Genomic DNA, 27,694 nt, shown 5'->3' with positions numbered 1-27,694 from the left:
GGCCGCGCCAAGATGGCGGTGGACACCGCAACCGAGCTGCTGTTTTTAGACACGTTTAAGCACCAGAGCGCGGAGGTAATGCAATGCGGAGGAGGTGTGGAGGTCTTTGCTCTCCTCCTCTCCCTCCTTCCTGGCTGCTCTTGGGAGCCTCCTGCCTTCGCCGAGGCTTCCGCGGGCGGCGAGGCACGGAGCACCACTGGGGAGAGCGGGTCTGGAGTAGGCCTCGGCGGTGGCCCTCTCCTCAGCGGCAGGCCGGGCGGGAGGGAGCGGCCTCTGGCCGGGTGCTCGCCGAGGGGTCATCTCTGCCTCCTCCCCACGTTACCCCCGGCGCCTTGTTCGGGCTGTGGCCCAATGTACTGCTGTTCGGGCGGCCCTGGGCCGCGCTGGCAGGGGGCTAAGGGTGGGTACGGCGGTGGGGAAGGAGCGAGGATTTAGAGGTCAGACGAAGGAGGGGCTAGCGGGAAACAAAGAAAATAAAACCGATTCGAGAAGCCTATAAAAAAGGAAGTCAAAGAGAGAACCATCCCTGATTGCTTTAGAGATACACAATGCTTTTCTGTAGCTAAGAAGTAAAAGGGGTTTGTGTATGTGACATATGCACGTATACAGATATGATACGTAGATGTATGCGTAGATGAAGCCTAGGTGCTTCGGGAACAAAAAGTTTGCAAATGCAAAGGCTATTTGGATTCTGAGCATCCCTTAAGCTGTATGTGGTGCGGTAGGATGGTCTAATCTGTTGTGCTGTTCAGGGAGGATAAACGGGACCATTAGGAGGAACATGGAACCTGTGATGTAATGTGAGAAAGATGTGATAGAATAGTAGAATATCTCAACTACCCTCATGGATAGGCATAAAGGAAAGAAAAGAAACTATTTTGAGCTGATACTGAAATTAAAAACAAATGAGTGTGTCTTCCAGAGATCTTTCTAGCTGCCAGAATCAGGGAGACCCTAATGTGTTTTTAATTCTATCATTTAAAACAATATTGGAAAGGAAGCACTGCTCCCTTGGGTATGAAACGCTCGCTGCTCCTGTGCCCCTCCAGGACACTGTATTCTCTTATTGAACGTTTTTAATTGTGTATTATGTCTTTTGGCACTTCCATTCTTACTGGTGACATTTACAAAATGATTCGGGTTTGGGATTTTTATTAAAGAAAACCCCACTGCTATTTTAGATGTTGCAGAAAAGCCTTTAATGCTAATTCTTCAACTAAATGGATCGTGAGTCATCCCATGGAACTTGCAGCTCTTGAAAAGTGCTGCTGTGTTTTCTAATGAAATTATCTGTTTGGCTTAGCTATACTGTTTAATTTCTGTTGAGCATTTCTGATATAGCTATTTTTTAATGTTTTTTGGGGGAGAGTGGATTTGATTCACTTGCTCTCCTGGTGGTATTGATTTGTGGTTCTCAAGGCATAGTCCTGGATCATTTAAGCAGGAATTGGCCTGTCTGTGGGCAGTGCTGCTGTGGAGGCTGCCCCTCCTCCAGAAATCTGAATCTCCCCAGTGAGTCATACAGCTTTCACAAAGGCCAAGCAAAGAGCTCCCACAGCCCTCTCCTCTCAGGCTGCAGTCACCCTGTTCCTAAAGCTGTGTTTCCTGTCCTAGAGGGATTCCTTTGGTCTGCCATCTTACTTGTAATACATTGGCCCCGAGGTCAAGATGTTGTATTTGTGTGCTAAAGGGTGCATAGATTTCTTATTAAGTGTGTCCTCAAAAGCACATATTGTTTTTAAAACTTTACTTATGACTATATTAGCTTTCTAAATCCCTTAGTGCTTTATTGCCTTATGCTAGTAATTTTTGGCTGGTGCAAGGAAGTCTTCTGTTCAATATACTCTTTATATGCTTGCAGTTGGACATACAGTTGATGTATGCTGACTGTTTTGTGTTTATGTGCTAGAGATGATGTATAAACATAGTAAGACCTAGTGTAGTGAGTCTACTGAGAGAAGACTTTCATCATTAATTTGGTGGCTGCTACATGGGAAGTCACTTTGCCTTTATGATTATTTTGCTCAGACATCTGTTATGAGTGCTGAAGCATAACATTTCTCTATGCTTGCTATTTCTGTGTTGTGAACAGAACTGGGATTTGCAAAATATGAGAAAAGAGCATCTTAAGGAACTTTGGACAGATGCATCAAAGCATTTATAGTATTGGTATAATTTATAATACTATGTTTGAAATATAACATTTGCCAGTGTTTAAAATGAAATCACACATTTTTGTGAGATTTAAGCTTGATTTGTTTATTTAAAGGGCACAGTATACTTATTTTTTCTTTAATAATTTTTGTTCCAGTTTTTGCCCTGACTAACATATCTTCTGTTAGAGAAAAACTTGTTGCTGTTTAAATATTCTTGCATATAAAGGGAACTAATGATGTAACTAAACCAGTTAACACTTTCTGTGGAAAAGGGTTAAATATATAACAAGTGACAGAAGAGAAAAAAATATTTTAGTTCAACAGTGTCTAACATTTTGCATAATTAATTTAGTAATTATTAGGATTGCAACCTTAATTTGCTTAATGAAGAATATGAATGCATTATGTTGTTTCTATGTTACATTTCTTAGACTTTCTTTATTCTTTGTTTTGTAGCAAAGTACCAATATAGATGTGGTTCGTTTTCCATGTGTGGTTTACATCAACGAAGTACGAGTCATTCCTCCAGGAGTGAGAGCGCACACAAGTTTGCCTGACAATAGGGCTTATGGGTAAGTGAAAGACGTCAGGTGTCTGGATCAGGAACACCTTTCTGTTACTTTTTCTTGAGCTTGTGTATCTCAATAGAACCTCTAGTGTAAGAATGTAGAATGCATTTATGTGTCTGCTGTGCTTTTAATTATTTTGGGAATGATTTAAACAGTGTAATTTCTCCTTTCTTTTTTGTTTTTTCCCCTTGTTAGTCTTACTTACTCTGATAAGAAGCTGTAAGAGTTTAATTTTTACTCTTGCTCTTTTTCCAGAGAGACGTCCCCACATACTTTTCAACTGGATTTGTTTTTCAACAATGTCAGCAAGCCAAGTGCCCCTGTTTTTGATAGACTGGGGAGGTAAGTGCTTACAAAATGGATGTGTGACTTCGTTACCTACTTTTCCTTCCTAAAATTTTTTAGTACAATACACACAATAGGAAATCTGTATCTCCTCTGATTTTCGTGTTTAGTCTGACTTTTGGTAGGTTGTCTTCTTTCCCTTTTGTCTGTATGGGAGGACAAGTTCATGCTTATAAGAATAAAAGATCCTGTTACTTTTTAAACTTTCATTAATATGTATTTTTCATATATATTGATGAAAGATATTTTGTAGAAAGAAGTGATGTTGCACTCTTGTTTTAAGAGCATGTATTTGTGCAGTGTGTTATTGCCTGCTTATGTTTAGTACTGCTGTGTTTCATTTCTGTAAACATGCTTTATATTAATGGAAAAATAACTGTATTTTATTTTACAGCCTTGAATACGATGAAAACACTTCAATTATTTTCAGACCCAATGTAAAGGTAATGCAAAGGAATTTAAACCTCCTTATCTGCAAGTCTGTTGTTTAGCAGTAAATGTGGTGGTTTGTGCTGTGTTAGCTCTGTGCAAAGCTTTTCTTGTTTAAGATCTTCTTGTAAAGCCTACTTGTAGTTCAGATGCTCATTACTTTAGAGTCTACCTCTGTAATGGTATGAGTTGTACAAGATTTGCTGACGGTTCCCATGGGGAACAGAGCTACTTATAAGCAAAGGTAAGTCAGTATGTGGAGGCTGCAGGCTATACACTGAGCACACTGTTTTCAGTTCTGTTGAGGTTGATTTCATTCAGATCAATGTTTGTGTGACCCACTGTAGTGTGTTTTTTTAATTAACAGGCTGTACTGGATTCGGCAATATATTGCAGGGAATTGAATGCTTTTAGAGGAGGATAATAATCCTTATTATTATAAATAATAAATACATTAAAATTGTAAAATTAAATGTAAAATGTAAAAATGTAAAAAATACATTATTTATGGTAATGATTGATATATTTAAAGCTTTTTGTTTTAAAATGAGAGGTAAAGAGATACTTCAGTGTTCATTTCTCCCTTCTTGCTTTTCTGCAGATACTGATACAGTGATACTGAAATAGAATAACTTTGCTGAAGTTATATAGTTCCTTAAGTGCTTGTTCTTTTTTAAAAAAAAACAACAGGTCAACACAGATGGATTGGTTCTAAGAGGGTGGTACAACTGTCTGACTTTGGCAATATATGGCTCAGTTGACAGAGTAATAAGTCATGAGAGAGAGTCACCTCCTCCACCCCCACCTCCCCCACCACCTCCCCAGCAACAGCCTGGTTTGAAAAGAAACCCGAAACATGGTAAGCTTTGGGAGGAGTCATAGACTGATTTTTAAAAAATCATCATAGTGTCCCTTCTGGAAAAAAACCAATTATTTCACATTTTTTAGTTCAGTGACTTTGTTTTTTTTAGCTTTTTGTCTTTAGTTTTGTATTTTCTTTATGATTTATAATGCATGGTTTTAAGTAGATTCTTCTTAATTGCTTTTCTGAGAGTGAGGTATTTGATCCATTGTTAATTACTTACAGTGGGTTTAATTTCTGTGAACTCATTAAGATGGAAATATTAAAAAAAAGTGGTTAGGATAGAACTAAAATCATAACAAGAAAATATCAGAGTCATAATTAACTTTCCTGTTGTCACTCTCCTGATTTTGGTTGGGATAGAGTTAAATTTCTTCCTAGTGGCTGGTTCTGTGCTGTGTTTAGGATTTAGTGTGAGAATAATGTTGATATCACACTGATGGTTTAGTTGTTGCTAAGTAGTGCTTGTCTTAAGTCAAGGACTTTTCAGTTTCCCATGCTCTGCCAGTGAGCAGATGCAAAAGGAGCTGAGGGAGCATGGCCAGGGCAGCTGACCCAAACTAGCCAAAGGGATACTTTGTTCTATAGGACATCATTCCCAGTATATAAACTGGAGGGAATTGGCAGGAAGGGGGGTCAATCTCTGCTTAGGCATTGATTAGTAGGTGGTGAACATTTGCATTATGCTTCATTTGTCTGTCTTGGGTTTTATTTATCTCTCTTTTTGTTATATTCCTCTTCATTAATATTGTTTCAGTTATTAAACTGTTCTTATCTCAGCCCATGAGTTTTACTATTTCTTTTCAATTCTCCTCTCCATTCTGCTAGGAGGGGAGAGGTGAGCAAGTGGCTGTGTGGTGCTTAGTTGCTGTCTGGGGTTAAACCATGGCAGTCTCTTGTATGGGAAGTACATTACAGAAGAGTGTTTGCTTTGCAAAAATTTTTGAATGAGTGTGAATAGAATCTTATGATCAAGCTTCTGCTTCAATTTTAGTTTAAGATTTAAAATTGGAACTGTCTTGTTTAAGTTATTTAGCTATTTGGCTGCAAAATACTCTCTGTAGTATAAAACAGTTGTGAACTGTAAAAACCAGTTGATTGAGATGTAAACTTTTTTAAAGAAAATAACTCTGATATTATTGGTAGAGGTAATGTAAAAGCCAAAAACTGTCATTTGCCCATGTCAATTTTTAAACAATATTACCTAGAAAAACCATCAATAGTGTTAATAAGCTTGCTTACTGAAGTAGCTCCTATTTACATCAAAAGTGATATCAAAAACTGCCTCACATACTGCAGGTACAGAATGCAGATCTCAGCTGGGAAATTAAGGTGTTCCCTAGTCAAAAGCAGCACAGAAGACCTCAAATTTCCTGTTGGTCTTCCTGTGATTCCATTTAATGCACGTTTTTGTTTCCACAATCAATACAGTTGATGGAGAGAAGGAAGACCAGTTCAATGGCAGCCCTCCAAGACCACAACCTCGAGGACCAAGGACCCCTCCAGGACCTCCTCCTCCTGATGATGATGAGGATGAACCTATGCCAGTGTCAGGTAGAAAAGCTCTGTTTTATCTGCTGCACATCCCTGCTTAGTGGAGGCAGAATTCCGTGTTCTTGCCCAGCGTGAGCTTTTCTCTCTGCTTTTAATCTTGATGGAAAGATTCGGCTTTAGGGAAGAGATTTCTGTTGACTAAGTTAAATGATATCAAGTTAAAAGTTAGTAGATTTGAGAATGTCAGCTGTTGATAAATACACTGCTTGAACATGTTGCTCATATTTTGTATGAGATGTTCTGTTGACTCTGGTATTTGTTGCAGTTTCTCTCCATCTGCAGCATCTGACAAGTTCTCTGGTATCTGTATGGGTTTAAAGTGCCAAGAACTCTTTACATGTTTTTTTGTAGTCTTATGGAATTGATTGTTGCTTGTGATCAGGCAAATCACCTGAAGTTTTTCTTTAAGATGCTTTGTTTTTTAACTCCACTATATGTAATGAAAAATTCTAAAACATATTATTGAGCATTGGTTTTCAGAGCAGTACTCTTATTTCTTAAACTTTATATATATTTTTAGTGGTTGGGGAAAAAGAGGATGATGTGGACCATAGGGAGGATTACTTTGAGCCCATTTCTCCCGATCGAACATCCGTTCATCAAGAAAGCCAGTATTCTGATGATGGGGAAGTAGAAGAAGATCAACCAGAAGAAGATGATGAAGATGATGTGGATGTTGAGGAGGAAGAAGATGAGGATGATGACGATGATGAGCATACGGTAGAGAGTATTGCTGATGAGGAAGAGGAAGAGGAGGAGGAAGATGAAGATGAAGAAGAGGGTGAAGAGGAGGAAGAAGGTGAAGGTAAATGAAGTTGTAAGAAGTTAAAAAATCAGGCTAATGAAATTTTGATGGCACTATCATTATGATGACTGGGAAAACTGGATCTTCTTCCCTTGGTCACTGCAGCATTGCTTGCCTTACTTACAGTTTATAGTTCTGACATCTCTCAAGAACAGTCTTTTGCTGCAGATTATTTATTCTTTTATTCTGAATCTTCTGTTACTTTCTGTAGGTAGAGCAAATAGCTTTTATAGGTGAGAGTGAACATTGAATTTTGGTATCTGTTTTGTTTAGAAATGTAGGAAAGTAGTGAATGAAATTATTTCTTAATTAAAAATCAAAGTCATTTATGTAATAATGTCGGTAGTCATCTTCTTGTATTACTTGAAGCTTCTGCGCATGCCTATGCAAAATTTGAGGATATAAGTTTTATTTTAAATGCAATCACAGTAAGAAAATTGGACAATATTCTTGTAGTAACTTGTACCCTTGTTAAACTTTTGCTTAGTGTATGATTATTCTCTATCCAGCAATATTTATATTAAATAAATGACTACTTTTTAATTTTGAGATGAATTTCAGTGGTAATGGACAGGTTTATCCATAAATGATTTTATTTCGTATCTGAATATGTTACTTTCTTTTTAGGAGATGATGGATATGAACAAATTTCAAGTGATGAAGATGGAATTGCTGATCTGGAACGTGAAACTTTTAAGTATCCAAGTTTTGATATTGAATATACTCCTGAGGATCTGGCATCTGTGCCTCCTGTGACATATGAACCTTTTGAAAGGGAGCTTGGACCTCTTTTATACTTCAGCTGCCCTTTCAAGACTGTATTTGAAAATGAAGTTAGTAAGATAAAGGACCAAGACCCAGAAAAAGAAAATTCAGGAGCAGTGGAAGCTTCAGTTAAATTAACTGAACTGTTGGAGTTATATCATGAGGAAAGGGGTGCAAAGTGGGTCACTGCATTAGAAGAAGTTCCAAGTTTAATAGTAAAAGGACTGAGCTACCTGCAAGTGAAAGACACAAAGCAAGACTACATTACCCAGCTAGTAGACTGGACCCTGCAAGCTTTAAACCTTCAGGTAGCTCTCAAACAGCCCATTGCTTTGAATGTCCGACAGCTCAAAGCAGGGACGAAGTTGGTATCATCGTTAGGAGAATGTGGAACTCAGGGAATAACAGCACTCTTGCAGGCAGGAGTTATTAATGTGTTATTTGAACTGTTGTTTGCAGATCATGTGTCATCCTCCCTTAAACTTAATGCTTTTAAAGCTTTGGATAGCGTTATTAGTATGACCGAGGGAATGGAAATGTTTCTAAGAGGCGGTGTGGATGTACATGAAAAAAGTGGTTATCAGAAACTCCTGGAACTCATCCTGTTAGATCAGACTGTGAGAGTGGTTACTGCTGGTTCTGCAATTCTCCAGAAGTGTCACTTCTATGAGATTCTGTCAGATATCAAAAAGGTGGTTGATCAGTTAGCAGAGAATACTCCTTCTCTTCCTAATCACACGGAGCCAGAACAGGACCAGGACCTGGCAGGTCTTGACAGAACCAACCAAGAATATGAGAATGATGTGGAGACTCCTATGGACATGGATCATCTTCTTGAATCTTCCAATATAAGTGAAGGAGAGATGGAAAAACTTGTTAGTCTTCTTGAAGAAATCTTCCATTTGATGGAAACTGCCCCTCATACGATGATTCAGCCACCTGTGAAATCTTTCCCAACCATGGCACGGATTACAGGCCCTCCAGAAAGGGAAGATCCTTACCCTGTCCTGTTTAGGTATGGTAATTCCAAGTTCACCCTCTGGAATGTGTTTCCTCCAGCTCCATATTGATGTTTTTTAAGCATGACACGGCTGAATAGCACTTTTCTAGATGTTTCACTTTGTACTTTACTGGAAGATTTTGAATTGTGTTTGTAAAGTCTGAGAAAGCTTGCTAGGTAATGAACCTGTTGTTTTGTTGGCTTTCAATCAACCTAGCATGCATATAGCAAGAAGTTAGCTTCTTGTTATTCCTGGTACTGTGCCAGCACTTTAGTTATGTTCTTAGATCCTGGACAGTTGTGCTAGGTGCTGTTCAAGTGTATATTTGAAAATTGTTATAGATCTAGAGTGTTTTTCCCTTTGTCATCTTAGAACGTGTTTGTCTTGGATCAAACAGGTCTGGAATCCCTCTGTATGCCAAGATAGCAAAATGTAAGCCAGCCGTGGTTAGAAGTCGTGCAGTTGTGTCTGCATAGCTCACCATTTAACTGTTCACTGGCAGAGGCCTGCCTGCCTTAAGCCATTGAAAGATTCCCACGAGTTATTCCTCTGTAACAAGTTTCTGTCTAGAAAGTGTTTAACTTAATGCCAGCAGATTTATTTGATAGCGTGGGAGGTATGGCTGAATGTAAATATCTACATGCAAAGAGTTTTCAGATCACCTGTATGCTTTAATGATCGATTTCTTAGCACGTTTAATGCAGGATTGATGATGATTCAGATACAACACATTTAATAAAATATAAAGTGTTATTTTATTTGTGGATAAGGTGAGGTTTGAGGTTTTGGGGGGTTTTTTTTGAGAATAGAGCTTTATGTTTGGGGATTTATTTCGTGTACATATTGCAACATTGTGTTTTGTCAGTTTGAAATTTTGTACAACTTTATGATTTCTCATAGTGCACACAGCAGTAAGTACTGAAGCTAAGAGGCAAATAATTTTATCTAGTGTTCTGCAGTGTTGACATATGATTGCACTATTACTGATAGCTTTCCTGTTTGGATTATTTTCAGATACCTTCATAGTCACCATTTCTTGGAATGCATTACTTTGCTACTATCCATCCCAGTGACAGGCGCACATCCAGGTGTGCTTCAGGCCATCCGAGACATCTTGCGCTTCCTGGCGCAGTCACAGAAGGGGCTACTCTTCTTTATTTCTGAGTACGAAGCAACGAACTTGCTGATTAGAGCCCTTTGTCAGTTTTCTGATCCGGACCAAGAGGAGGGTCTGCAGTCAGATGGTGCCAGCGAGGATACTTTTGCCCTCTGGCTCCTGCATTCAACACAGACATTGCAGTGCATTTCAGAATTATTCTGCCACTTTCAACGGTGCACAGCCAGTGAGGAGACCGACCATTCAGATCTGCTGGGAACACTTCACAACCTTTACTTGATTACATTTAACCCTGTGGGAAGATCTGCTGTGGCTCACGTGTTCAGTCTGGAGAAAAATCTCCAAAGTCTAATTACTTTAATGGAGTACTATTCCAAAGAAGCTTTAGGGTAATTACACCTTTATTTACACCCTTGGATTTTCTACCTTTTAAACGTATATGTCTTTTATAAAGAATTCAGTAAATCTAGAATATTATTTTCTTTGAGGTAATGATGTTTTTGTTTAAAAAACAAAACAAAGCAACTTTTAAAAGTAGAGAAACATAATAGAAGATCAGGCTTGTAATTTGTAATAAAGTGTATAATACCTGGAATCTGCGCAGGCCATCCACAAAGAGGCAGCAGTACAGTCAGACTTTTGTCTAATTGCAAAAATCAATAAATAGGCAAGTTTCATTCAGCTACAAAGTTAGACTGTGAAACAAGCAGAGATTTGACAGGGAAACTAGATGCTTGCACATTTCTCTGGGGTGGGAATCTCACAGTTCTAAGTTTTTGTAAATTAAAAATAGCCATAGTTTTCTCTGGACAGGCAGTTTGCCTGCTTTAGGTAGCAATGCTTTTAAAACAAGATTTGTAGAACAGTTGATGGGAAAAGATTTGTGTGCTGCTTGACTTGCTTTTAACTTTTGTGGATGCCAAATTAAATGCCATCAATGTAAAAGAAAACTTTTAACTTTTCAAAAAGCAAAGGAGAAAATTGTGGGGATTTGGTTGATAATTATATATGGAACAATCCTTGTTAAACCTTAAAGTTCCAAAGGTAGATGTTTTAGCGGTCAAAGAATGGAAATCAGATAGCCAATTGTATTGTCTGAGATCTAAAGAAGATCCTTATTGTTATTTCAGAGACTCAAAATCTAAGAAGTCAGTTGCTTATAATTATGCCTGCATCCTTGTTTTGCTGGTGGTTCAGTCTTCCAGTGATGTCCAAATGCTGGAACAGCACTCTGCGCCTTTGCTGAAGCTTTGTAAAGCAGACGAAAATAACACCAAATTGCAAGGTACAGTATGTGTCATTACATTCAAACAATGTAGTTGATATAGAAGGAACCTTTTATATGTGGGTAATTGGTGCTTCAGAGTCATCTGGTTTGGGTAATGTGTATGATGAAATTCTTTTTCCAGCTGTGTCTGATTAGTTGAGTCACGAGATAATGTGTAAGGGTTTTTTCTGTTAATGTGAGTTAAATAGGAAGTTCTTTCTAGTTAAATTATTTTTCAATTAATATTAACTGCTGTGAATTATGGATGATTACAGGAAGTTTGAAATTATTTCTGTGTTGAAAATAGGAGAGGAAATTTTAGTAAAAATGGACTAACTAGTCAGTGAGTTGACTATTTTTGTTGTTTCCTTTAGTGATTTAGCTTTATAGGGTTTTTATGTACTAATAAATAATTCTGGTACAATTTTATGGCACCTAGGCCAACTGGCATGGAATTAAATAGTCCACGTTACCCTGTTACTAAATCTTCTGATCTCCAAACTGTATCTTGGTGTTTTCCCTGGCTTGTATTAACTCAGAGGTCAGGCCCAGGTCATTTGTAAAATGCCTGCTGGGGACTATTCTGATACCTAAATTGAAACTGTGATGTCCAGAGCACTCCTTAGCAGGCTCATGTAGACATACCAAGAATTTCTTCCAAAACTTAACCTCTCTGGAATAAATAATAATTCTTCAATGTTTTAGTTGAATTCCTTCCTGTGCTGTGCAGTTGTTCCTTTTCTGCTCACCTAATCATCAGACAGTTTCATGAGAAGCAGGGCTAGTTTATTAAACCATGCCATGAAATCACTCTTAGAGTAGTTGTCAGTTCATATCCAGTAGACCTTTGACTCTTCACATTCTTTTAAATATTTTCTGGAACAATGGATTTTAAAACTTTTAAATACCTTGTCCCAAAAATTTGGGACTTGTGGGTTATTCTGATCTAAGAGAGAGATTGTTAATCTGTAAGGGCTTCCAGAGTATGTTACAGGTTCACAGAGATTGGCTCCATTTGGGCATTTCATAGGAGTTTTGTATTAGTTTGCAGTAACCTGTCATTGTACGTTAAGGGGAATGTGCTTTGATCTTTGCTCTTGCTGACTTTCTTTAGCTGACAGTGGGACCATTAGTGTCTTTTGTAAAATATGTTTAATTACAAATAATAAAGGTGCAAGATGAAGAATCACTTGACTGCTTGGGTTGACTTGAGCCAAATTTTGGCTGTGTATGTGAGGTGTCTTGACTGTTCTGAAATCTTAGTTTTTGTCCATGCTTTTTCAGCTGGCTACAGCTGCAAATATATGCCTCAGAAATGTCACACTTGGCTTTAGCACATGTTGTGTAAACTAAGTACATTTTTATTGAAAAAATTTATATGTTCATAAATGCACTGACAAGTCACCTGATTAACTCTTCTTTTTGTTTTCCTTCAGAGCTCAGCAAGTGGCTTGAACCTTTGAAAAATCTTAGATTTGAAATAAATTGTATTCCAAATCTCATTGAATATATCAAACAGGTCGGTAAAATACAAGTAGTTGTGCTCTATAAGCTTAGACCTTTTGTAGTTTGGTATTTTTTCTTAGGTATGTTACTACATATGGTATTTAAAAATATATACTATTATCCAAAATAGATGCTTTTATTGAAGCCTATGACCTAGGCCAATTCTTACTCTGTTATATTTTTTGGAACAAAAATCCAAAGTAACTATGTGATGCAAAGGTCCAACTACTTAAATCTCTTAGCTTGCCCTAAAACCACAATGCCAATATTCCTAGAATCATAGAATGGTAGTGTTGGAAGGGACCTTTAGAGATCATCTAGTCCAACCCCCCTGCAGAAGCAAGTCAACCTAGATCAGGTCACCATATTGACCCTCTTTGTTTTGCTTCAGCCTGCTTTCAAAGGTGGAGTAATTGAACTTGAATGTAGTGACTTTCAGTAACTAAATCCAGAATTTGAGGACTAAACTAGTGATATGCTTGCTGTAAAGTCCTTCTTTTTAATACAAGTTCTTTTGGGTTTTTTTTTTCTCTAAAAGAATGTTGACAGTTTGATGACCCCAGATGGAGTTGGTCTTCCTACTGCACTGCGGGTTCTTTGTCACGTTGCGTGTCCACCGCCTCTGGTAGAAGGTATAGCCGAAATATTTGTACTACCTACTTAAGCGTGTCTGAACTGTGTCACTGTGATTGCCCAGGAGATATGAGACATGTGGAAATGTTTTATCTTCTGTACAGGTCAACAGAAAGACCTTAAATGGAATCTTGCAGTTATTCAACTGTTTTCTTCTGAGGGAATGGACACTTTCATCCGGGTGCTACAGAAGCTGAACAGCATCCTTATTCAGCCATGGCGGCTCCACGTCAACATGGGCACCACACTTCACAGGGTTACTACGATTTCGATGGCCCGCTGCACGCTCACTCTCCTTAAAACAATGCTAACAGAACTCCTGAGGGGTGGAGCTTTTGAATTCAAAGACATGCGTGTTCCCTCAGCGCTTGTTTCTTTACACATGCTCCTGTGTTCCATTCCTCTCTCAGGCCGTTTAGATAGTGATGAACAAAAAATTCAGAATGACATTGTTGACATTTTGCTGACCTTTACTCAAGGTGTTAATGAAAAACTTACCATTTCGGAAGAAACTTTGGCGAACAATACTTGGTCTTTGATGCTGAAGGAAGTTCTGTCTTCAATTTTAAGAATTCCTGAAGGTTTTTTCTCTGGACTTATACTGCTTTCTGAATTGTTGCCTCTTCCCCTGCCCATGCAGACGACTCAGGTATAGCTTAGATTTATTTAGTTTCTAAGGAATTGTTACGTATGACCCTTAGACTGTTTTTGTAATTGTGGAAAAAACAGATATGTGAATTGAAGAATTAATTGAAATATCTGTAAAGCATTTGTGTTCATATAGATTCTTTGCAGATACATTTTTGGCACAAAAAAAATTGGTTGTATTTATAGCATCTTTAAAAATTGTTGTTCTTTTATTTCTTGTGAAATTATCTAGACTCTTATTTTTTAAATGATTGGCTACAAAGCATCAGAATTTAACCCTGAATGCCAAACTCTTGGAATATTAAAGCTCTCTTTTAAGTCTCTCCTTTCTTTTGACATGGGTATTAAATTTGTGATCTTTAGTAAATAAGCATAAAAGCTGTGTGACAACCTGTGCTCTGGAAGGAATACCCAATTTGCTGGAATCCTGCCCTGTCATTCAGTGACAGCAATGAAAATGACATTCCGTGTTTTTAATGAGGACAGTATTAGTACTTAGTCTTTGTTTTCACCTTGTGATAGAATTCAGATTTCATGATAAAAATTAAAAGGAAAATCCTCCCATTCTTCTGTTCCTGCAGGTAATTGAACCACATGATATCTCAGTGGCACTCAACACCAGGAAGCTGTGGAGTATGCACCTTCACGTTCAGGCCAAGCTGATCCAGGAGATAGTTCGATCTTTCTCCGGTTCGTCTTGCCAGCCTATTCAGCATATGCTGAGACGTATTTGTGTTCAGCTGTGTGACTTGGCTTCACCTACTGCTCTCCTTATCATGAGGACTGTATTGGATCTGATTGTAGAAGACCTACAAAGGTATCTTTGTTTTCTGTTGCAAAGATTTCCTTAATGAACTGTTAAATGCACCTTGGTTCTGTGCAGTAGATTTGGCAGGAAGAAAGTATTTTCAGAATTGTTACTTACCTCAGGCAGCAACTAAGCACCATACAGCCCCTCACTTGCTCCTCTCCCTCAGCCTCAGTGAGGAGAATCAGAAAAGAAAAAACCAAAACTCTTGTGTTGAGATAAGAACGATTTAATAAAATGTAAGAATCGTAGTAGTGTAAAGGAAGATAAAAAGAGAGAAAAATAAAGCCCAGGACAGACAACTGGTACACATGCAATTGCTGACCACTCACTGAGCAATGCCCAGGCAGTCAAAGAGGAGTGATCTGCCCCTCCCTGCCAACTCCCCCCAGTTTATATACTGGGAATGATGTCCAATGGTATGGAATAGCCCTTTGGCTATTCAATCAGTTTGAGTCAGCTGCCCCGGCCATGCTCCCTCCCAGCTCCTTGTGCACCTACTCACCGGCAAAACATGGGAAACTAAAAAGTCCTTGACTTAGGATAAGCACTAACTAGCAATGACCAAAACATCAGTGGCTTATCAACAGTATTCTCACACAAAATCCAAAACACAGTGTCATATCAGCTACTAGGAATAAATTTAACTGTCTCAACTGAAACCAGGACACTTATTCATTATGAACTGAACAATTTCTCAGTCCAGTGCTGTATACACTGTCCTAATAATGCTTAGCTTTTAAAGCTTTGGTAGACAGCTTCCCATTGCATATTTATGGTAAGTATTTCAGAAAGATTTTCTTCAAGCTGTCCCTACAAAGCCTTATCTTATCTGTGAAGTGCTTCTAAAGGACTTACCTGATATAAATAGCTGATATATAAGCTTACCTGATATATAAGTAGCCCAGCAAAGTTTTGCTACACTGAGATTTGCATACTGACAGGAAAATGTGTACATGTTTGTAAACTGGAGGAAGTTGAAACCTCCAAATCCAGAGGGTTTTAAAACAATGAGTACTATTCATTTAAAAGCATAATTCTCCACAAAGAACTAGGTACTGTTTATATAAAAGCATATTTATCCATATACAACTAGATGCACTACAGTGTGTGAAATGCGTAGCAGATTTGTTCATTTCTGATGCATCCAGAGGTTGTTTAGTGAAAGCTGATCAGTTTTCAAAGATGTAAATGAAACTGGAAGCTTAAGTATGTAAACTTGGATGGTTTTTTAAAAACCCCATGATTAATATGTCCTGTAATGGTTGTTTTTATAGTTCTTAGATCACTTTAAAGTAGCTTTTTCAAAGTGCATTGATATCCTTTCAGCAACACAGAAGATAAAGAAAAACAGTACACTGGACAGACGACCCGATTGCTTGCTTTATTGGATGCCCTGGCTTCACATAAAGCTTGTAAACTGGCCATTTTGCATCTTATCAATGGAACTACTAAAGGCGATGAAAAGTATGCAGAGGTTTTCCAGGAGCTCTTGGCTTTGATGCGGTCAGCTGGGGACAATGTCACTCATCAACAGTGTGCTGAATATGTAACTTCCCTTCTGCAGTCCCTCTGTGATCAGGTATTTGCTATGTTTAATGCATAATGTGAGCCAATAATTGTAGGAGACAAATGGCATCGTTTCTTAGGTGCCTGCTTTTTTCCAGAAGGAAGAGAAACAACTCCATCAACAATGTTAAAATACAAAAGTAAAAAAAAGTGTGTGGTTGGCTGCTTTGGTGAACTTTCTGTCTTGTTGCTCTTGAATGTGAATCCTTCCATTTTATGATACTTCTTCTGCATTATGTGCTCTATTCTGGTAGCTCGTTAGAGGCCAAAAACTGAACCGCACAAAGATTTGTCCCCTCAGCTGAGAGAGTTGTTGCTATTCACCTCTTAACCTTATTAAATAAATATATATCTCTTATTTATCTAACTGAAGCCTCTTAAATATATATTCCAAATATAAATCTGCATGTGATGATATGCTGTTACCATGAAACTCCACCATTAAAAACAAAAAAAACCCTAAGTTACTCGAGCAAGGTATGAAATGTTATGTGAAAGCTGATTCCTAGACTAGCCCTGGTAGTTTCTCATTAGTTGCCTGCATAGATTTGCATGTCATTATTTGCCTTCCTAGTTGCATCTATTTATTTGCTTTGGTGCTTACCCACTTAATGCAAAAGACATTTTGGCATTGTTGGTCAGTGGAGATTAATTGACTATTTGTGTATAAACAAGAGCTCTTTATCCAGGTGAATTCATTCTGGAAGTCAGTCTTGTTTTATATAAAATGTGGCAGGAGCAGTAGATCTTAAACTTCCTAGATGGTGTCTGCAGCCTCTAAATCTTCATAGAACCATAGAATATCTCAAGTTGGAAGGGACTCATAAGGATAATGGAGTCCAGCTCCCTGCACCTCCCAGGACTGCTTAAAACCAGACCATGTGACTGGTTGTGGCTCAGATACCACATTTCACCTTTTGAAGCATTTATGTTTCTAAAAATCAGTAATGGTTTGAAATGGTTACCAGGCTCAAATTAAAAAAGGATACTCTGGATTGGTGTTTTCTTGGTCAGTGTACTAGTATACTGAAATACCAGAATAAGAATATAAAGGGATAGTGAAAGAACCTAGTGCTTCTGGCTTAGTAATTGCTGGTATATAGATTGCATTTTTATTGTCTGTATAATAATTTTTTATAGGATATTGCACTCATTTTACCAAGTTCCTCAGAAGGCTCCGTGTCTGAATCAGAGCAGCTTTCCAACTCCTTGCCAAGCAAAGAGCTGATGCCCTTAATTTGCGACTCTCTGATGGAAACATTAACTAATTCTGAGAGCAGTTACAGTTGTCTGCTGACATGTATCCGAACAATGATGTTCCTTACCGAGCATGACTATGGCTTCTATCACTTAAAGAGGTATGGTATTTTAAGATATCTCTTAAATGTTTAAAAAAAATCTTTGCCAAGTGAAATTATTTCCTACTCATCTAGTAGGAAATACTCATCTAGGAAATGTTGAAGATAAGGCACCTGGACTTCCATTTCGCTTTAGGGCTTCAGTGTCTTATTCAGTAATTTTGATCTTCTTCCACTTGAGATTTGACCTCTGAATCATTTCTGCAGTATGCATACAGGAGCACTTTCTTTCAAGAAAACAAACATTGGTAAAAGGTCTGTACACTCCCTTTCCCCACACCATAGCTGGAGGATTGGAAAAGAGATGAAGTGCTCATATCCTTCCCTTTTGAGTCACTTGGTACTTAGAGCTCTTGTCTGGGACACTGGAGAGCTGCTTGTGTCTCCCTCTATTTTGAGGGGCTTCACTTTGCACTTCTCCAGTGTTCTGATCTCCACGCAGTTAAGGTTTTTGAAAAGAGGCTATATATTTTTTTTTAAACTACTTCTGCTGACTGCTGTTCCTTTTGAACAGAAGATATTCATGCAATGGACAGAGTTGTGTTGTTTTGATGCTTAACTCCCTGTGCTGTGTTTGTGCTTGTTTCTATCCACTGCAAGTGAGGTGCAGAGGAAGTTGTGAGATTCTCAAAGATAAAACAGTAGTACAGAAGCCCTGTCAATAAGAAGTTGTTGTAAACACTCTGCTGAACAGTGCTGCAGAACTGTGGTGCTCAGACTGCAAGAAGCTATATAACCAGCGAATGAAAAACAAATGGGTTAAAGATGCTGTTGTTTCTGTGATCTCATATGCCTGTCAGCTTCAATGCACAGCCTTGTTATTTCTGTGTTGATGATTACCTTTCCTGTTTGTTTCTGTAGTTATGCATCATGGGATGCAGTGAAATTGTTAACAGCAAACATGATCCTGCTTTATATACAAGGCCCTTGTACCAGAAAATATTTCTGTACTTCTTTTCTGCCCAAGGTGAAAATGGAATTTCATGCAGGTTTTAGAGACATTGCTTTAGTACATAACTGCTTTTTATGTGCAGTCTAGTATCTGTAGACACATTGGTGTGAACAACGGTTTAGTACAGAGAGAATACTGAACCTTCAGCTTTGTAATCAAAACTCAACTTGATAATTGCAAAATTCACCAAATGTATTTTGCATGTATGTTGTTGTCTTATGACAAGTTACAGTGGAATGGTCACAGTGTATGCACTAATTAAATGTTTTATCTCTTTTCATTATGAAAACAGCTCTCTGAGAAAACACAGCAGTGCTCTGTACACTGTATTAAAGCGAGTAATAACTAGTTTTAGCAAAGACACAGGTGAACTGGCGTCTTCTTTTTTGGATTTTATGCGACAGATCCTAAACTCTGATACTCTGGTAAGTGAATACATATGGAATATTTAGACAAAATGCAGTGTGAGACACATCCAGGAACAATTATTTCAGCAAGCAGTTGACTCTGCAGATTGGTGTGTGAGGCTTTTATATCAGTAGTGTTAGTGCCATCTTCAGGTTTCAATGAACTTTGTGAAAGCTGGGCGGAATGTATGTTTAGTAAAGAAGAGGAGATTTTCAGTAGGAAGAACAATGCATGGATTCACATTGTTTTCCTAAGTGAATAGCATGCCACTGTGTCTAGGTTTCAGATTCATGCCATCCTGTTAGAGTTGCTAGATTGATTCGTACTATCAAAGATATTGGTTGGTTCTGTGATACAGACCTCCGCTTGTATAGAAAAGGATTGCTTTCATCTTGGTGCAGCATCTAAACTTGCCTGTCAAAGTGTACTTAAGTAAAATATTTCCCATAATGTGTTTTAAAATCAACATACGTTGTTTTGCTAGATTTGCTCTAATTTGAATTTTAAGAGGTTTGCACCCAGAACTATAATGAATGTTTCTCTGTGCTTGTTTCCCACTTGTCAAATATTTCAGGGATGTTGTGGAGATGACGGAAGCCTTATGGAAGCAGATGGATCTCATCCAGGCAGAACGCTGGGTCTGACTACTGCAGAGTTAAAACATCTATTGCAGAGCAAAGAAGAAACTCCAGAAAACCTGCTGCTTGATCTGGAGAAACATGTTATGGTAAAAGAATTTAAGTAATCAAGTTGATGTTGCAGCCTTGTGTCTAGTTGGATAGTGGTGATGCAGATCTGTTAACCTAATAAGCAACAGGAACCACTGCTAAGTAATGGCTTGATGTTACTGGTGGCTGGTAACGAGTGGAATACTCATGAGTCAGTACTGGAGCTGATGTTGGATGTTTTAATCACAAACCTGGACGACGGCTACATCTTCAGCAAATTTATGGATGGTGGTAAGCTGTGGGAGTGACTAATGTAACAAACAGCAAAGCCTCGGTCCAGAGGGACCTCAGTAAACTCTTTAGGATTGATTTACCCAAGGCTGATGTGATTTGTTAGGAAACGTGCAAAGCTCTGCAGTGAGAGCAGGATGACCCCGTGCCCCAATGTGGAATGGGCTGAAAAGGGCCCAGTGGTTATGGTGAGTATTGGGTTGAACGTGGACAGCAGTATGTGGTGACTGCAGATGTTCTGAGCCAACCTGGAAGGAGCATGGTCAGCAAACTGAGGGACCTTACTGTTCTCCACAGATGCTGGGGTGCTCTCATGTGGAGTGCTGTGTTCACCTTTGACCAGCTTTGCCCTCTCCCAGTTCTAGAGAGATCTAGGGAAGCTGAAGAGGGCTCTACCAAGGTGGTCAGGGACCTAGAACATGTGCCATAGAACATGTGCTTCTTCCTCCTCTGCCAGGCTTGTTTGGCCTGGTGAAGAGGGCTAAAGAGCTATGTCAGAGCTTTTTGCAACTGTTTGGGAACTAGTAACAAAGTTGGTGGAATCCAAACCCTTTTGGTAATTCCAGGTGATAAAACAAGGGACAGTGGCCCCAGATTGTGGCTTCAGAGGTTCAGGTTGGCATTAGGGGGAAAAAAAATCCCAAGTGCAGCACTGGAACAGACTGCTCAGCGTGGTTGTGGGCTCACTGTCACTGGAGCTCTGATTTACCTGTGGGTAGACAAAGTTATGTCTCACCTGATCTGGCTTTGATAGTTGTGCTTCAAGCAGGGGAGGGCTGGACTAGAGGACATGCAAAATTCAATGCATCCAACATTTCTGTGATTCTAATTGCAAACTAGACTCTTCGCATCCAAATCTAATCCTACATAGGTGATGGCAGCTGCGCAGTAAACAGCTACTTTAGGAGAGTCCATAAAAGAGCTGCTCCACAGCCTGGTGGTCAAAGATGTCTTTCCTGACCCTGGCTGCCTGCATCTGTGGTAAAAGATTAAAAGCCACCCCTGTGCTGAGGGAGAAATGGACACTTAGGATACTAGAATGCTCTAGCAGAGAGCTTGTGAACTAAAACCTGGAGCGATGCCTTCTTTGGGACTGTACCATGCAGGTTATTGTATCAACTAGAAACAAAGAGAGTGTGTGTGTGGTGACATGGTTTGGTTTATATCATGCTGAGGAGCTCTCTGCTGCTGTTTGTGTACTCGAGTGCCTTAGTTTCACTGTTTGTGGATGGATGGACAGACTGTTTCGTGTAGTAACTCACCTCCCCTCTTTTTTTTTTAATTAACAAAAGCATATTTCTGTCTCTGAGGAGGAGGAAAAGTTCTGACTTGTGTTGTATTGACTTAGGATCGTTCCAAGGAAGATGAAAGCCTTGAATCCTTACTGGACAACATTGCTGGAGTGAGGCAGATCTTGGAATCGGCGGGTGATTCTTGTCCACTGAGTGACCAAGATGTAGAGCCTGTTCTTTCTGCACCAGACTCTCTTCAGAATTTGTTTAACAACAGGTAAAATGGTTAAGTTTGCAAGTGTACTGCCCCTGATTTCCTTAGGAAAGTGCAGTAATTTATGCATGGATATATTACAAAGAGGGTCTGAACAGCACTGTGGTCACTATTACCTACCAGTCCCAGGGCACTTAATTTCATGCAAGTGTCAAGGGGAAGGCAGCAGCATTCGCCCCAGGTTCTGCGATGCTGCCTATGCTTGCAGCTGGTTCATAACCACACAGCTATTTGGTGTTGTTTTGTTGCAGGACTACATATGTGTTGGCAGACATGATGGATGACCAGCTCAAGTCCATGTGGTTCTCACCCTTTCAGGCTGAAGAAATAGACACTGATCTGGATATGGTAAAAGGCTTCACAAACGTAACCAAAGTGGGTTTAGAAATGAGGGTTAACCTGAGCTAGAGAAACCTGTATGGCCAAAGCCCAGATAGAGAGTTGGCATTTGTTAAAGGTTATCTGATGCCTTTGGGGTGGCTCGGAAGCAGCCACGAAATGGGCACTTTCTGCAGTGCTCTCACCCAGGAGTCACCTCTGTTAGAGGCACAGTTGTTGTGTCAGTCCTAACCTGCTTTTGCACTGCTGCTGGGGCTTTTCAGCAGTTTGTGTTAAGCATAGACCACAAATGTGGTTTATTCCCTTTTCCTTGCTTGTTTTCTGTCATTGTGGGAATGTCCAAAAGCCTGATAGCTACACTTTTTTTTAAAAAGAAGAAAAATCTTTGATGTGACAGAAACTGGAAAAAAATGGCAGCAGTAAATGAACCTCCTTGCACAAAAACTTTTCATGGCGTGTGAAACTTGTTTTTTATAAGCTCAACTTTACATGTCATTTAAATGTGATAGAATAACATTCCGGGCTTTTTTAGCTGAGGAATTGGCAGTGTCTTAACTTCTTATGTGAGAACTTACCAGTTTCTGTTGACTTCATTGCCTTAATTCTTCTATAATTGACTCTTTTTCAATTACAGGCAAAGCTAGTTGTGCTTTAGCTTCTTAGCAAAACCAGAATGGTGGATTCCTATATAAAAGTAGCATTAATAAAGGTCTAGGGCTGTAGCTTAAGCAGAAGAGTGCCTCGCTGTAGGCTGTTTAGTGACAAGACAGGAGTTCACACTTGAAAGGCATGCCCTTTGCTTTAAGATTCAGAACCATCAAGACCATTTTGCTGCAGCCCTGCTGCCTTTTTGTTTTGTTACTGCCGCTTTTTGTTTTGAGCCACACTACTGCGTTAAAAGGTAGAGGGTGGAGTTTTTTTGCTGTGGTAGAAGGACTCTGGTTGAATCTCACCCATCGTGGTGCAGCATGTTCTCTTCTTCAGAGGTGCTAGTAATGATTGTTGTGGTAAAATGAAACTCTGTCTTTGCAGGTGAAAGTTGACTTAATTGAGCTTTCAGAGAAGGGCTGCAGTGACTTTGACTTGCAAGCTGAATTGGAGAGGTCATTTTTGTCAGAACCATCGTCTCCTGGCCGCACAAAAACCACAAAAGGGTTCAAACTTGGCAAGCACAAGCATGAGACCTTCATAACTTCAAGGTAAGACGAGTTTAATGGGTCAGCAGTTGGTGTGTTCAACACTGACGTGTATGTTCTCAAAATGTCAAATACCTTTCAAATGGCACCTCCAGTATGGAGAGGATGCCTGATGGTGGACACGAAAACACGTTACATTAACTCAGTAAATCATGGTTTGTCATGACAGTGGGAAATCTGAGTACATTGAGCCTGCAAAGAGAGCTCACGTTGTGCCACCACCAAGAGGAAGAGGCAGGGGAGGATTTGGACAAGGGATTCGACCCCACGATATCTTCCGTCAGAGGAAACAGAATACGAGCAGGCCGCCCTCCATGCACGTGGATGATTTTGTTGCTGCAGAGAGCAAAGAAGTGGTTGCTCCAGATGGGATACCACCAGCCAAAAGGCCACCAAAAGTGTCACAGAAGATTTCTTCACGCGGTGGGTTCTCAGGGAATCGTGGAGGACGAGGAGGAGCTTTTCACAGTCAGAACAGGTTCTTTACACCACCTGCTTCAAAAGGTACGTTGTTTCCTGCATTAGAATTGGAGTAAATGAATGTTAAAAATGCTTCATAACCCAATTTGTTATCAGTTAATCATCCCTAATGTGAGATGTTCCCAAAACAGTCTTGCTGAAATAAGTTGTTCAGCAATAGAAAAGGTTCTCTCGAGTGCTGTGGGATTGAGACAAGGCTGAGTTCTCCCCCGCCTTTTACAAAACGAGTTAGCTGTTTTCTTTTGGCAACTGTTGGAGTGATTCAGAGATGCAGTCAGAAAACCAAAAAGCCCCCTCTACCATTTATGACATAGTAGTTCCTGAAATCAAGGAATCGGGACATCTCTGAGTTTAAATGAGGCTTTTGAGTAAAAAGGATGGAAGATCCTGACAAGAATAAGATGCAGTTCTCAGTGAGCCTGGAGGTGGTAGCTACAGTGCTAAGTTTGTTTCGTATATAGAGAAGGTTGCATTCCTTTTCCTTCTGTCCCATAATTAGGGCAAGCAGAAACAAAAAAGCAATTCCATTTAGTGAAGCTGTAAGTACTATTAGGGTTTACCACAAAACCTTAAAGTATAGGAGTCTGTCTTAATACACGGGATAACACCAATGCTTTTAAACTCGAGTTCCTGTCTGAGAGATGGGTATTTTCCCCCGATTCCGTGTACAATCTGCTAGCTTGTAGACTTGGAGATAGAATACTGTGTGTGTGTTGCTGCAGAGTAGCTTTATCTCCTGGAGTTACGTGAATATTGTGTTTACCACCCTGTCTATTCTGAAGATTGAAATGAAGAAGGGGATAAGCGCTGACGTTTACTGAACAGCGTGTGGCTTTTTCTCTCCCTTTTTAGGCAATTACAGTCGTCGTGAAGGCGCTCGAGGCTCAAGTTGGAGTGCACAGAGCACGCCCAGGGGAACCTACAATGACAGTAGAGGTGGTCAAAGCAATTTTAACAGGGGTCCACTGCCACCATTGAGACCATTAAGTTCCGCAGGTACATGGTATTCATATGGGCATCGAACAATAGAGAATTCCTTGAATTTCATTTTTGCTTTACAAATGAAACCATGCAAGGATGCCGCAGACACCCTGAAATTCAGCAAATGTTTTAAGCATATCTGAACCGTTGTCACTGCGACTGTGGCCAGTACAATGCTGTCGTACCAACCGCCCTGTAATCCGTAAAACTTGCTGAATTGAACACGCTTGATGGCAGAGTCTTAATGTTGCGTTCAGAGTTTCGCAGTTCAGCTGTTGTCTTCGTACCTACATGGTAATGCTAGAGCCAATCCAAGCAGAAATGCTTGCCTAAAAGAGGGACGAGTGAGAGGAGAAAACAGACCCGTTTGTGTCTCATCTTGTTTTTGTTTCTTATGCTTTCCCAGCAGCTCCTACGCCTCGGGCTTCTCTTTTTTTTTTTCTCTTTTTTTTCCAACTGAGTATACTTTTCTTTGCTTTAAGGCTACCGACCCAGCCCTCGCGATCGTGCGTCCAGAGGCCGCGGAGGAATTGGACCGTCTTGGACAAGTGCTAATAGTAGTAGCAGTGGTGGCTCAAGAGGAAAGTTTGTTAGTGGAGGCAGTGGAAGAGGTCGGCATGTACGTTCCTTCACACGATAAAATTGGAGCTGATGGAACGGCCCAACCTTCTGTGGGACTTCTGTGGAGATGACAAAGCAAGCGGCAGCGCTAAAGGACCAATTCAGTTACTGGGATCTGGAGGACACCAAGAGAATATTTTTGTCTGAAGTTTTTGTTTGCTACAAGACTTGAAACTTCAGTAAAACTCAAGACTTTTTCTGTACAATTGTAAATTTTTTTTGTTCCTTTTGAAAGAATGTTTTCATTTTTTTGTGGACTTTGGTAGACAATACTTGGTAAAGAACCTCTTCGAGTTCAGGCTTGAAGGACTTCTGAAACATTCATTGTGCCAAAAGAAAAGGTACAGGCAGTGTGGGATTTATTACTGCAAGAACATTAAAAAATATACGTAAGGCGTTTCTAATTTTTTCTCTCAGGTTTAGAGCCATTAGCCCTCTTTTCTTTAGCCAGTCTTGAGTTCCTAACAAATGAGGCCCGTCAGACAGCAGTTGGAGTAGCTGGTGATAGAAGATTTGCTGAAATGACCTAATCTGTGAAAGAATACAAATGTAAATGTAATTCATGTAGGTTTTGTTATACATCTGTGGTAATGTGATCAGAGACGTGAAATGAGCAGAAAGAAATGAGCGGAAAATCTGTTGTTGACTTCAGGGAAAATGAGGTCACATTTGAGCCTTTCCTTTACAGCTCCAGCTCATGCACTGGGAGCACAAGAGTTACTTCCTGGGCAAATGGAAGTGACAAAGCAAAATCCCAGTAGCCTTTGAGCACCTGGAGTGTAAGGTGCCCACCTCTCTGCTGCCTTACTCAGCTGAGAAGGCAGAGGGGCAGATGGCAGAGTGAAGTGGTAATGCTGAACCTTCCCTTTGAAGAGAGATGGTTTGGATTTTTCTAATTGAGACTGAAATGGAGCATGAAAAGAAACCTTGTGAGAAGCAGGTATTCACGAGGAAGTGTTATCCCCAGCTTCAGCTCTGAATTGCTTTTCATTTTTCAGTTCAGTGACTGAAGTAAGCTTTTTCCATGTTTGCCTGCCTTTGGGTGCCGTGGGTTTTCATGGATCCACCTGATTCTCAGCAGCTTTTTGTTGTGTCTTTGGGTGGGATGAGGAGTGGCAGCTTTTTTAAAGGCCATGTACAATTTTACAAATGAGCTCCACTCTGAGATTAGGCTGAGCTCAATTTTCACTCATGCTTTGGTTGTAAAAGGGGTCTTTGCCTACCCCTGGGCCTATAAGGCCCAGTTGTAATGTTCCTGTTTTACATAATCTTCCAATCCTTTGGCCTGCTCATCTGCCTAGACTCATGAAGTTTAACACCCTACATTAAGTGCTCCCAACGTCTGACAGTATGTTTAATAGATTTATTTTTTAGCTTTATATTGCCTGGTTAAATCAAGTAGCCCTCAGTTCCACGTGCTTTCTCTATGGAGGCTCTGGGGCAGCGTCTCTGTTTGAGGTGATGAGTCTGCACAATGGACACTGATGTAACCTATGGAAGTGTTAAACTTCTCTTCATGGAGTGGGTGCAGTGAAAGGGCACGAGATGGGTTGGTTCACAAAGGTACGTGTCCTAGGGGTGTGTAAAGCAAAGCAAACAGATTCGGACTGGAAGCCAAACCGTATTCTGAAGGGTAAAGTAAAGAGGAAGATGTAATTTTACTAATAATGCAATTGTAATGACTAAAATGGGTGGAGCTCTCCCAGGCCTTACAGGTAGTCACGGTATGTTTTTAAGGCGCGCCACACAATTATTTTGAAAGCTGACTGGCTTCTTTAGACCACGGCTTTAAGGTTGGTTTATTTTTTTAGAAACTTTACTGTGTTGGAAACTAGCAGGGATATGACTCATTTGTTTTCTGTCAGGGAGTTTCAAATGGAAAGTCAAGTGTCAGGCATGGAACAAATATGTAAATATTCAGTACTCGTTCTTGAGAGGCCAAAATACATGACATGTCACACTAGTCATTTCCAAACTAGGACGAAATAAAGGGTTGGTTAAATGGTTTGATGTACGGAAGCTCTGTAAATTTAGTTAAGTCATGTACTTCCTTTTCAAGTTTATCACGTCTTGTTGTTTTTTTAAAACATGAATTTAGTCTGTGACCTTTCAGTGCAAAATGGTTCCTTGCATAAATTCAACTTGAAATAATGCTGTTTCAATCTTGGGAATTATGTGGTTTGATCTTTTAAAGTGGATTCCTACCATAAGTAAATGACACTTTAAGTATTAAATTTGCTCTTTGTATTCTGCCCAAAAAGAAATGTTCAAGTTTTATTTCCTGACTGGAGCACCAGCATGCTGGAAGTGGCCATTGCCAACGTCAGAGCACTGGCTGGTGGCTCCTCGAGTGTTTGCTGGTAAGCGGAGCAGGAGGAGGAATGTGTGTGGCAGCACAACTGGCCTGGCATCCCAGCCTGTGGCCAGGGCACGGCCCCAGCTCTGCTCCCTGACCGTCACAAAGGCTGTGCTTCTGACTGCCAGCTAAAGGAACTGCCTGGACAAACACGGAGTTTGTGTGTGGGATAAGGGTCAAACTAGTTGTGTGCACCTCCCTTTTTTTTAAACTTCCCTGTCTTTAGCAGCTGTGCCATCTTTAGTATCAGTACTAGCTGAAGGCCAGATGCAGACAGGTGGCTATGAGCAGATAGCTGCAGACTCTTCCGCTGCTCTCTCCAGTTGTGACACGCAAGTTTTCCACCTTTTTGCCCCCCGCCCTCCTCGTGGAACTCCTCCTGGCAGGTGAGAGAAGGTGCTGGAGGCAGTTAATGCAGAGTGCCGCAAGCAGCACATTCGGGCTCTGCATCACATCCAGATGTTTGAATAAATGATTGCAATTCCTTACCAATTCTCCTGTGTT

General features: G+C 39.9%; 1 protein-coding gene across 1 annotated transcript; it reads left to right on the top strand.

Annotated features, from left to right (window-relative positions):
- On the top strand, positions 1 to 27,694 carry VIRMA (vir like m6A methyltransferase associated). Its single transcript, XM_061994765.1, has 24 exons — positions 1 to 75; positions 2,613 to 2,728; positions 2,981 to 3,067; positions 3,465 to 3,513; positions 4,190 to 4,358; positions 5,793 to 5,915; positions 6,436 to 6,720; positions 7,348 to 8,500; positions 9,501 to 9,992; positions 10,734 to 10,888; positions 12,307 to 12,389; positions 12,915 to 13,008; positions 13,114 to 13,658; positions 14,239 to 14,474; positions 15,795 to 16,047; positions 17,175 to 17,392; positions 18,637 to 18,769; positions 19,327 to 19,479; positions 21,060 to 21,220; positions 21,469 to 21,565; positions 22,589 to 22,755; positions 22,922 to 23,256; positions 24,085 to 24,228; positions 24,696 to 27,694. The coding sequence occupies exons 1-24, from the start codon at positions 13 to 15 to the stop codon at positions 24,851 to 24,853; spliced, it is 5,469 nt and encodes a 1,822-aa protein (XP_061850749.1). The 5' UTR covers positions 1 to 12; the 3' UTR covers positions 24,854 to 27,694.

The sequence above is a fragment of the Colius striatus genome, chromosome 4, assembly GCF_028858725.1.
Source record: "Colius striatus isolate bColStr4 chromosome 4, bColStr4.1.hap1, whole genome shotgun sequence".
Lineage (NCBI taxonomy): Eukaryota > Metazoa > Chordata > Aves > Coliiformes > Coliidae > Colius > Colius striatus.
The sequence above is the reverse complement of the archived record's forward strand: the minus strand, read 5'-3'. Positions and strand labels throughout refer to the sequence as shown.

What these genes read in the sequence shown, in the direction of transcription:
- VIRMA (XM_061994765.1), top strand. Translation starts at nt 13, where the DNA reads ATGGCGGTGGACACCGCAACCGAGCTGCTGTTTTTAGACACGTTTAAG. An exon ending in TTAAGCACCAGAGCGCGGAG is followed by an intron (nt 76 to 2,612) that starts GTAATGCAATGC and finishes TTTGTTTTGTAG; the next exon opens with CAAAGTACCAATATAGATGT. An exon ending in CCTGACAATAGGGCTTATGG is followed by an intron (nt 2,729 to 2,980) that starts GTAAGTGAAAGA and finishes CTCTTTTTCCAG; the next exon opens with AGAGACGTCCCCACATACTT.